General features: G+C 39.5%; 1 protein-coding gene across 1 annotated transcript; it reads left to right on the top strand.

Annotated features, from left to right (window-relative positions):
- Window positions 1-7,918: 7,918 nt before the first annotated feature.
- LOC130469844 (uncharacterized) lies at window positions 7,919-8,974 on the top strand. Its single transcript, XM_056839352.1, has one exon. The coding sequence runs from the start codon at window positions 7,919-7,921 to the stop codon at window positions 8,972-8,974; it is 1,056 nt and encodes a 351-aa protein (XP_056695330.1).
- Window positions 8,975-12,538: the final 3,564 nt, after the last annotated feature.

Genomic DNA, 12,538 nt, shown 5'->3' with positions numbered 1-12,538 from the left:
GTTCTAAAACAAAACTTAGAAAATCAAAGCCAATCTCCAACATGCTTGATTCCCATGGTTGCTAAATGTGCGTTGTGTTTCGCTTTGTGGCAACGGTTTAGTCAATGGATCTGCGACATTGTCGTCAGTTTCAACCTTGCAAATCTCGAATTCTTTTCTTTCAACGATCTCTCGAAGTATATGAAATCGACGCAATACGTGATTGGACTTCTGGTGGCTCCTAGGCTCCTTTGCCTGGGCAATGGCTCCGCTATTGTCGCAATACAAAGCCACTGGTCCTTTAATGGAGGGGACAACGCCAAGTTCTTCAATGAGCTTCTGAATCCAAACAGCTTCCTTTGCTGCTTCTGAGGCAGCAATATAATGTACCCGGCTTCAGTTGTAGAATCCGCAATAGTGCTTTGCTTAGCACTTTTCCAGCTTAATGCTCCGCCGTTTAGGCAGAACACAAACCCAAATTAAGATCTGAAATCATCTCTGTCGGTTTGAAATCTTGCGTCCGTATAGCCCTTAACAATCAACTAATCTGTACCACCATAAACCAGAAACTGATCCTTAGTCCTTTTCAGGTACTTTAGGATGTTCTTGGCAGCAGTCCAATGTGCCTCACCTGGTTCTGACTGGTCCTGCTCGTTGCACTGAGTGCGAACAAAACATCCGGCCTTGTATAAATCATAGCATACATGATGGATCCAATAGCCGAAGCGTATGGAATTCCACTCATTTTTCTACGCTCATCAGATGTTTTGGGACGCTGACTCTTGCTTAGATATGTGCCATGTGACATGGGTAGATGGCCTCTCTTGGCTTCCATCTTATTGAACCTAGCTAGCACTTTGTCAATATAAGTGCTCTGGCTTAGTCCAATCATCCTCGTAGATCTATCCCTATAGATCTTGATGCCCAATATGTATTGTGCCTCTCCTAAGTCCTTCATTGAGAAACACCTTCCAAGCCAAGTCCTTACAGACTCCAACATAGGAATGTCGTTTCCAATAAGTAGTATGTCGTCAACATACAAGACTAGGAATGCAATTTTGCTATATTGACCTTCTTGTATACAGAAGATTCGTCCTGATTCTTGATGAAGCCAAACTTATTAACTGCTTCATCAAATCGTTTATTCCAACTCCTTGATGCCTGCTTTAGTCGGTAGATGGACTTCTTAAGCTTGCATACCTTTCCTTGGTTCTTCTGATCGACAAAACCCTCCAGCTGCGTCATAAACACAATCTCTTCGAGAACACCATTCAAGAAGGCAGTTTTGACATCCATTTGCCATATTTCATAGTCATGAAAAGCGGCAATCGCAAGGATTATCCGAATAGACTTAAGCATCGCGATTGGAGAAAAGGTTTCATTGTAGTCAACACCGTAAACTTTCCTGTAACCTTTTGCTACCAATCTAGCCTTGTATATGTATACAATTCCATCTTTGTCTTTCTTCAATTTGAAGACCCATTTGCATCTTATAGGTGTAAACCCATCCGGCAAATCTACCAAATCCCAGACTTGATTTTCAGACATGGAGTCTATTTCAGATTTCATGGCCTCTAACCATTTAGTGGATCTTGGGCTCGTCATAGCTTGCTTGTAAGTCATAGGTTCATCACTATCTAATATTAGAACGCCTAAGTTTTCAGTCAAGAGGACGCCTGTCCATCTGTCCGGCTGAAATATAGTTCTTTTTTACTTACGAGGGGCAACAACGTTTTGAGGAACTACTCCAACTGGCTCTTCTAAAGATCTTGTCTCTTCGAGGTCTATTATTCTGCCACTTGTTAATTTGGAAATATTATTTCTTTCCAAAAAGACACCGTCACGAGCAACGAATACCTTGTCGTCTGACTTGTTGTAGAAGTAATACCCCTTTGTTTCTTTTGGATACCCAACGAAGAAACATTTGTCAGATTTTGGTTCGAGCTTGTCAGAAATTAATCGCTTGACATATGCTTCGCAACCCCAAATATTTAGAAAATACAACTTTAGAAGTTTCCTAGTCCATAATTCGTATGGAGTCTTTTCAATAGCTTTTGACGGAGCACGATTCAGTGTGACTGCTGCAGTTTGTAACGCATGTCCCCAAAATTGTAAAGGAAGTTCGGCTTGACCCATGATTGACCTGACCATATCGAGTAAGGTCTTGTTTCTCCGTTCCGACACTCCATTCCATTGAGGTGTCCCCGGAGCAGTCAATTCAGAAAGAATACCGCATTCTTGTAGATGGTCATCAAACTCGTGGCTAAGATATTCACCTCCTCGATCCGATCTTAAAGCTTTGATTTTCTTTCCATGTTAATTCTCTACTTCATTTTGAAATTCTCGGAATTTCTCAAACGATTCAGACTTGTGTTTCTTTAAGTAAATATAACCATATCTACTGAAATCGTCTGTAAACGTTATGAAATAGTTGAACTCACCCCTAGCTTTCGTACTCATAGGCCCACATACGTCCGTATGTATTAGCCCTAGTAGTTCGCTTGCTCTTTCTCCCACCTTTGAGAAAGGTTGCTTTGTCATTTTGCGAAGTAAACAAGATTCGCATTGATCAATCTTCTCTAAGTCGAATGATTCTAGAATTCCCTTTCGTTGAAGTAATTCCATGCGCTTTGTGTTTATATGGGCTAATCGACAATGCCACAGAAATGTGAGATCTGAATCATCAGTTTTAGCCTTCTTAGTATTTATGTTATAAATGTGTTTTTTCTCGTATCTAGCACATATAGACCATTTTCTTGTTGTGCTGAACCATAAAACATTCCATTTAAAGCAAAAGAACAACTATTGTCTTTAAATTGAAAACTAAAACCTTTAGAATCCAAACTTGAAACAGAAATAATGTTCCTGTTGATACTAGGAACATAGTAACAGTTTTCTAGTTCCAAAATAAAACCACTAGGCAAAGAAATAAAATAAGATCCTACGGCTAGTGCAACAATCCGTGCTCCATTTCCCACGCGTAGATCCATCTCGCCTTTATCAAGCCTTCTACTTCTCCTTAGTCCCTGTGAATTGGAACATAAGTGTGAGCCACAACCAGTATCTAATACCCAAGAAGTAGAATCATCAAGATTACAATGTATAACATACATACCTGAAGGAGAAGCAACGTTTCCGTCCTTCTTCTCTTCCTTTAGTTTAGGGCAATCTCGCTTGTAATGACAAATCTCATTACAATTGAAGCATTAATTTATTGCGATGTAGATGGAGAACGATCCTTCTTCATTTTCTTCTTGGAAGGCGTCACTTGCCCTCCCAAAGTAGATGGAGATGCACCCTTGCTTTGGATCTTCCCCGGAACCCTTTTCTTGATTTTCTTACTCTTTACTTTTAGCGACGCTTGCTTATCACTTACAAAGTCCAATTCATACTGATGAAACAAATAAATTAGCTCACTAAGAGTGTTTTCCCTTTTCTTGGAGAAATAGAGTAGTTTGAACTTCTTATAACCAGGGTGAAAAGAATTCAAAAGTATTCCCGCAGCCGCAAAATCTGGGAATGGATCACCAGGTCCTTAGATTTTTATAAACGCTTGATTTGGAAGGCAATTTTTAAACTCAATATTACTTTGGACCTAGTTGTTTCTATGTTGGTTCGATTATTTAGTGAACTTAATCTAATCGAGTCATACGAAACAACCTATTCATGTAAAGTATACATACATACATTCAAGCATAATATATATATATATATATATATATATATATATATATATATATATATATATATATATATATATATATATATATATATATATATATATATATATATATATATATATATATATATATATATATATATATATATATAAAATGGTGAACTAGTATGGCCCAAAACATCTTGTCTTGAAGCATCCAATCTTCATCCCCATCTTGTTAGCTTGGCATCGTCTTGAGTCTTCGTTCAATTGCTAACTTAAAGTTCTAAACTTAGAAATACTTGAAAATAATAAAATTACATCAAAATTTCCATGGTTCGTTAAAACTTTACATTCAAATAAAGAACAGTTCGCAGACCGTATTTAACTATCCTAAATGGCGATACTAGTCACTCGTAGTACCTGCATTACATAAAATATATATTCTAATCATTCACCCATTCGTATGCTAAAACGAATGGCCCATGATAATAATGCAAGTATTTACGGGAATCAATTAAAATTCACGTTCACATAAACGCGTCCTAAAAGATTAATCAATTTCCAAATTATTAATCCTTAGACTTTATTCTAATTAAAATTGAATTTAATTAAAATAATGCGACCTACGAAAAATAATTATTTCATTCTAATTTCATTTAGTGGCTCCCACTCAAACAAATAAATATTCCGGATAATTAAATATTAAATATTAAATTAGAACTCGCGGCCTAGCCCAAGTAAAAAAAATATTAAATTAAATATCCCGTTAGCCCAAATTAATGCAAACATGGTCAAGCCCACCGAAATAAACAAATTAAAAAAAAAAATTCATGTCCTTGCTCGGGCTAGGCTTGCGCCCAGCCCAACGTAGCACTGTGTGGCCTACGAGGCACACGAGCAAAGCCCGCGCACCCCGCAGCCTTGCACACGTACCCACAGTTGCTGCTGCCCCTGTGTGCCTGGCTCGACGCTCGTTGCTGCGCATCGCTGCACATCGCAAGGCACCTCGCGTTGCTTGCTCGCAGCCATCGCCCATCCCTCGCCCAGCGCGCGCGGCACGCAGCGCCCATTCTACTGCCCGCGTCGCTGCGGCTCGGCACTGATGCTGCAGCCCGCGTGGCTCGACAAGCCACACGTCCACCTCACCCTTGTGTTCGTGCCTTTGGTTCGTACTACGGACAACCTCAATTAAAAAAAATAATTTTAATTTCACGAACGTTTGCATTTATGTTATTTGTCATAAAAAGTTACGATTTTTATTTTCGAAAAGCAATTGTTTTTACGATTTAACTAATTTAACGACAATCCAATTTCGTAAAATATTAAATCAAGTCTAACATTATTCAAATTTTAAGAACGAACGATTTCAACTAAAAATTTGAACTTTAAAATAATAAAGTCTAAAACTTTAAATCGTTCTTAAACATTTGTATTTCAGATTTTAATAATTTGGTTTAAGTGCGATTAAAATTAACGAAACCATTCAAAATTTTAATCCAATAATTTTTTAAATTAGCCACTGACCCATGAAATTATATTCCCTTTCCCAATTAACCGAATTATTAGATCTAAATTATTTAAAAAATCAATTAGGGATCTAAAATTTACGAATTTGGGGAAAGAAAAATTAATGTTTATTCTTATCTGAAAAATCTGAAACTTTTACCATAGATCAAGAATGTACCCAGAAACATCGTGTCGAAATTTCAATCAATTCCGAGTTGTTTAGGTCGACCAAACAATTGAAATACTTTCCGACACTTTTAATTTTAATTCGAAAATTAACAAAAACGCCCAAAAAACACCAATTCGAGGCCTGTTTTTGAAATTCGGTTCTCATGAACTGATCTTAGAAAATCGTTTTCAATCAGATTAGGGTCAGAAAAGTCGAAAAACCGAATCTTTTTGATTTCAGAACAAGTTACGCGGTTAATCCAATAATTCATAAAAAATTCCGAAAATTCAACAAAAATTCCCAAAAATTCGACAACAGCAAAAACAATTAAATCATGCTAAAATATTCTTTGAATACATAAGCATCTGATACCACTGTAGGGGAATACACTTATACATAATAACATGTGCGGAAACAATCCCCAAAGCCAGAAAACATGTATAAAGCACAGATTAAGCAAACTTACATTCGAAGCGTATTTTCCCTAGTAATCTGTTAACGAACACAAACTTAGAACTCCACTTATCGTTCCTCTACTTGGTTCACCGACACGATCAGATCCGTCTTGATAACCGTAGCTTAGACAATCAATCAAGAGTTTTTGCTTTTGGGAAGAACAGTTTTCACAGAGAGAGAAAACTGACGAACGTAATTTCTGAATTAGGTTTAGGGTTAGGAAACTTGTGTGTACTAAATTGTGTGTATAAATACAATAACCTAATTGTATTAAATGATGTAACCGGCCAAGACCAAGTGCCCTTGACCGGCCACACCAAACACACGGTCACTCGCCCACAGCCCAACGCCCAGCCACGCTGCAGACCGAAGCCCACAGCGAGCGCAGCCGAGCAGCTGGGCCATGGGCCTGCTCGCTCGTTGCTGCCATGGTGCTGCGCTGCTTTTGCGTGCTCGTGCCACACGCGGGCTGGCTGCTCGCCTTTGCTCACGAGTCTTGCTGGCTCGTTGGGCCTTGCACGCTTGCGTGCTTGGCTCGACGGGCCAACAGCTCCGATGCCCTTCGTATTTGCGACTAATATCTTTTGGATATTATTTATTATTTTGTATACGACGAATCACCATCGTACGATACGATTTATTTGTTTCGCCCAGATTACGAATATTCGCGATACGATATACGATTCCGATGCAAGGTCGTATCCTATAATACATTTTCAAAAAATAATTCCCGAAAAGCTACTAAATGAATTTCCGATGCATTTAATCTGGTGATCTGTTACGTGCCATTGGGTGTGACCTTGTAGGTTCAGTCAAGAGTAAGTTGTGAGCTTAATATTCATTAGAACTCACTAATCGGAAGCATTTCTCCAGCTAGCTGTTCCGATCACTTGATCTCACTGAATTAGTTGTTCGCAATTAATCTGAACCTTGGTATTAGACTAAATGCACCTTGGGTGAAGGACATATTTCCTTCAGTGCCGCGGGCTGGCTGCTTCCTGCACGCGAGCTTGCTGGCTCGTTGGGCCTTATGCGCATAGGCGCCTGGCTTGATGGGCCGCCAGCTCCGTTGCGCCTCGTACTCACGACAAACGCCTTTCGGCTATTATTTATCATATCGTACACGATGAATCACCGTCCTACGATACGATTATTTGTTTCGCCTAGCTTACGAATTTTCGCGATACGATATACGATTCCGATCTAATGTCATATCGTATATTATGTTTTTCCAAACTAATTCCCTAAAAGCTATTAAATGAATTTCTGATTCTTAATCCGGTAATCTGTTACATGTCATTGGTGTGACCTTATAGGTTCAGTCAAGAGTAAGTTGTGAGCCTAATATAGATTAGAACTCACTGATCAGAAGCATTGCTTCAGCTAGCTGTTCCGATCACTTGATCTCACTGAATTAATTGTTCGTAATTAATCTGAACCTTGGTATTAGACTAATTCACCTAGGGTGAAGGACACAATTCCTTCAGTCTCCCACTTGTCATTCAGACAAGTGTGCATTTAGATCCAGTCCATCTAGTTTAAGAAACAGAACTATAAATCAACGTGCAATATAATCTTCATTAGTCATTGGTCGTCCAACCTTTCAATGACTTGAATTAGGGATCCTTTTGTGATTTCAATATTCAAGTTCACTTATGGGTGTTTCTTTGTCAAAGAATCCATCTTGACATCCTATTTGATAGTTTTGAATCACTTGGACTTCATCATTTAATACTAAACCAAGATGAAATGATCTATGAAATGTAATTTCATAAAACAACATAAAATCAGTCTCTCTCTCATGGTACGAGGCGCACGATAAGGGTTATCTGCTATCCTACGCCACCTCCATTGATGGGGAGAAAGAAGAAGATGCCGGTTGTTCCTACATCAGGAAATAATGGAGATGCTTCTCCTTTGGTTGGTAATCATGTTTCTGCGGCTCAAGCGTCTAGCTTGGACACTACGCAACAACTCACGTATGCTATGGTGGAAGAAATTCTTGCTGAACCTTCTTCAATGGCGGACCCAAATTGGTTCATCCAAGTGCTGGGACAGTTTCCATTAGACTTCAAGAGGTAATTAAAGAACATCATAACTCCCTTTTTTCCGCTCTTATTTCGATCCCTGTGGTTTCTCGATCTGGAATGTTAGATGCAATTTCTGCAAAAGCTAGCTCTGTTAATCCTGAATCTATGCGTATTGTGAGTAGAAAATTGAATATGGTTGGAGATTCTGGGTTTCCTGTGGCTGATAAACCTCAAAGCTCTTGGGCTAGCAAGGTTAGGGGTAGTTTACTTGCTACCAAAGGGAAGGCATTAAGCTATGTTGCTCCTGTTTGTATTGGTGATAAAGTCATTGCTCAACTACAGCAGCCAGAAATAGACAAATGTAATGCACAATGGGCCAATGCAGTAGTCATGTTTGTGTTGGGTGAAACACCAACAATTGCATCTGTACTCAGGTTTATTGCTAAGGAATGGAGTCAAGTCGCAACCCCCAAAGTTTTCCTTCATGATGAAGGTTACTTTGTGATTAGGTTTTGCTCTTTGGAAGATAGAAACTCTATTCTATATGCTGGCCCCGAGTACTTTTATGGGAAACCAGCCATCATCAAGCAATGGTCCTCACACTTTAGCTTTCAGGAGGAAGTTCTGAAGGTTATTCCCTTATGGGTGAGGTTCCCAAATCTACCTCTGAACTGTTGGGGGGAGGATTCTTTGAGCAGGATTGGTAGTGTTATTGGGGTTCCCTTGTTTGCAGATGAATGTACAACACAGCAGTTGAGAATATCCTTTGCTAGGATTTTGGTTGAAGTGGATGTGACTAACCCTCTGCCTAGCTCCATCACTATTGCTGACCCATCTGGCCAGGAATTTGAACAAGTTGTTACTTATGATTGGAAACCAGATTACTACAAGAAATGTTGCCTGGTGGGACACAATTGTGAGACTTGTGCTAAGAAAGTCAACAATGTTAGACCCCCTGAGAAGAAGATAGTGAAGAAGTGGGTTCCTAAAAACGTCCAGCAAGCATCACACCAAGCTATGAATCAACAACAACAACAACAACAACTTCAACAGACCACTCCTGTTGGCACCTCTATTGTTGATCACTCTGATGATGATGCAAGGTGGAAAATTGATGCTAGAAGAACTAAGCACAGGGAACTACAACAAGTGAGGACAACAACCCCAATTTAAAATTCATTCAGAGTTCTCACCCCTGAACATGGTGGCATAGAAATTTTAGATGAAGAAGGAGAGGAACACAATGATCTCCCCCCCTGATGATAATCTGTGCATGGAATGTGAGGGGTCATAATGACCCAAATAAGACAAGAGCATTGAAAATATTTTTGTCAATAAATAAGGTGGATGTGATTGTTATCTTAGAAACAAGAGTCAAAGAGAATAATAATAGTAAAGTTCAGCAGAAGCTAGGTGGTGGTCGGTCTTGGCACTGCAATTCTGCTTGTAATCCCAGAGGGAGAATTTGGGTGGGGTGGAAGAGTGTGAATGCTACTATGAATATGTTACTCACTCATGAGAAATTAGTTCATGGGGAACTAGTGGATAGCAAAGGTGTTGCAGTCTGTTTCATTACCTTTGTGTATGGTTTACATACTGTTGAAACTAGGAAGGCTCTGTGGTCAACCCTTTCTGGTATCTCTGCTATGGTTACTTCTTCTCCCTGGATAGTGCTTGGAGATTTCAATGCTGTTTTCTCCAGCAATGACAGGGTCAATGGAGCATGTGTTAGAAATTATGAAACTCAAGACTTTGAGAATTTTCTTCTTAACTCTGGAGTCAATGAATTGAGAAGCACTGGTCACTTTTTCTCTTGGAGTAATAAGAGTTTGGGAGATGCTAGGGTGACTAGTAGAATAGATAGAGCTTTGGGAAATGGATGTTGGATGATGAAATTTGGGCACTTAGCTGTGGACTATCTTAATCGTTCAATTTAAGACCACTCCCCTCTTTTGTTAAAATTTGGGGATGATCATAAAGATGGGGGTAGACCCTTTAAATTTTTTAACTTTCTGGCAAGTCACTCTCAGTTTGCAACAATTGTTGCTCAAGATTGGGTTAATCCTATTAAGGGTACACCTTTAAGCAAAGTCTGGTTTAAGCTGAAAAGGCTAAAACACAAACTGAAGTCCCTCCACAAAGAGGAGTTTGCAAACATCACTATGAGAATTCAAAAAGCACAACAAGAGTTGGAAGAAGTTTAAAATCAGTAATGTTCTGATCCTGCAGATTTGTTAATGCAAGTTGAGGAGAAGAGGTGTACTGAAAAACTTAGAAAGTGGCTATATGTGGAAGAATCTGCTTTGAAGCAGAAATCTAGAATCCAGTGGCTAGCTGATTGGGGATTCTAACTCTAAGTTCTTTTATGCTTCTGTCAAGCAAAGAAGAAACATGAATAGAATTTATTTGCTGTACACTCCTCAAGGGCATAAAATTGTAGATCCTGGGGAAATTACTGTGGAAATTCAGAATTTCTATATGCCTCTCTTAGGTACAGCTGCTACTCACATTTCTAAGCCTGATCTTCCCACTCTTAGGTCAGGTCCAAGATTGTCTAGAACTGCAGCTCTATCTCTGTATGTTCCAGTTACCACCGAAGAGATTGACATGGATCTCAAGTCTATTGATGACAGTAAAGCTCCAGGTTTGGATGGATACAATGCTGTGTTTTTTAAGAAAGCATGGCCTTGGATTAAAGAAGATGTGTATGAAGCTGTCAAGTTCTTCTTCCAGAAAGGGGAAATGTACCCTGGTATGAACTGCACATCTGTTACTCTGGTACGTAAGGTGCCTAATGCATCTTGTGTTAAAGATTTTCGCCCTATTGCATGCTGTTCCACTCTTTACATAATCATCTCTAAGATTTTTACTGCAAGATTGCAAAAAGTTATTACTGAAGTGGTTAGTGAATGCCAATCAGGGTTCATCCCTGGGAGGTTCATTGCTGACAACATTTTGATGGCAACTGAATTAATCAAGGGGTATGGAAGAGCTCATATATCCCCTAGATGTGTTCTAAAGGTTGACCTAAAAAAAGCTTATGACTCAGTTGACTAGAGGTTTCTTCAGACTGTTCTGCAAGAGCTAGGGTTCCCTCAAGTGTTTGTGAAGTGGATCATGACTTGTCTTACAACTGTTTCCTACTCTATTCTCATCAATGGCTTTCCTAGAAAACCATTTCAAGCAAAAAAAAGGGCTGAAACAGGGGGATCCCCTATCCCCTTTCCTGTTTGCTATTGGAATGGAATACTTGACAAGATGTATGAACCAGCTGAAGCTAAATCCTGAATTTAACTTCCACCCTAGATGTGAGAAGCTCAATATTACTCATCTGATGTTTGCAGATGACTTATTATTGTTTGCAAAAGCTGACAAGATCTCTGTACAGTTACTTCTTGATGCTTTTCCAACTTCTTACCTTTGAATATTTCAATGTTGTGTATAAATTTGTGACCCTAGGCACCTATTTATAGAGTTATGGAAAAAGACTTATAATCCTATTAGAATACTAATTTAGTTTAATTAGAATCCTGTTAGGACTCTATTAAATAAACTTTATCTATTAGGATTAGGATTTAATCATATGACGAATCCCGATAGCTTTAGGATTCGTGTAACACGCACACGAGCAGCGCACAAGCACCGCACGCCCGCGCGCAAGCCTTGCGGCCCACGCCGAGCGCACAGCGCTGAGGCCCACTACTCGCGGCCTGCCTGATCCGTGCGCGCGCCCAAGCCTTAGCTGGGCCTGGCCTTGCGCTGGGCCTGGTCGAGGCTTGGCGTGTGGTTTGTTGCGCTTGGCTTGCTGGGCGACGGCCTGGCTTCGTGCTGGGCCTTCGTCTAGCAAGCCTCGTCCGATGCTAATTCGTACGATACGCTTCTGATTAAATTCCCGATTCCGGAATTCATTTCTGATACGAACAATATTTAATATTTCCTATTCCGGAATTAATTTCCCTTTCGAACAAATATTTAATATTTCCGTTTCCGGAATTATTTTCCGATTTCGATAATATTTCCGATTCTGACAATATTTCCGTTTCCGGGAATATTTCCGATTCCGGCAATATTTCCATTTCCGATAATATTTTCCGATACGTACCATGTTTCCGTTTCCGGCAACATCTACGACTTGGATAATATTTATATTTCTGATACGATCCATATTTCCGTTTCCGGCAATATCATCGTTTCCGGAGTATTCATTTCTTGCTTTTGACGATCTCAGCTCCCACTGAAACCAAGATCCGTCGATTCCGAATATCCATAGATGGAGTATTTAATGCCATTAAATACTTGATCTGTTTACGTACTATTTGTGTGACCCTACGGGTTCAGTCAAGAGTAAGCTGTGGATTAATATCATTAATTCCACTTGAACTGAAGCGGCCTCTAGCTAGGCATTCAGCTCACTTGATCTCACTGAATTATTAACTTGTTAATTAATACTGAACCGCATTTATTAGAGTTAACATTAAATGCATACTTGTACCAAGGGCATTATTTCCTTCAGTCTCCCACTTGTCCTTAGGGACAAGTGTGCATTTCCTAATTCCTTTGTCGCTCGATGTTTTCTCTTGAACATAAGGTAAGAGTTGTCATCCTTATTATGTCTAGAGGTGTTTCTCGGTTTCAGAGTTCAACTGATCAAATAAACAGATAATCATAGCCTATGATTCATCTGAGCACGGCCATGCATTTTACAGTTTCTAGCTCTCCGAGTGGCCTTTATCAACT

Source organism: Spinacia oleracea, chromosome 3 (genome assembly GCF_020520425.1).
Source record: "Spinacia oleracea cultivar Varoflay chromosome 3, BTI_SOV_V1, whole genome shotgun sequence".
Classification (NCBI taxonomy): domain Eukaryota; kingdom Viridiplantae; phylum Streptophyta; class Magnoliopsida; order Caryophyllales; family Amaranthaceae; genus Spinacia; species Spinacia oleracea.
The sequence above is the reverse complement of the archived record's forward strand: the minus strand, read 5'-3'. Positions and strand labels throughout refer to the sequence as shown.

What these genes read in the sequence shown, in the direction of transcription:
- LOC130469844 (XM_056839352.1), top strand. Translation starts at nt 7,919, where the DNA reads ATGTTAGATGCAATTTCTGCAAAAGCTAGCTCTGTTAATCCTGAATCT.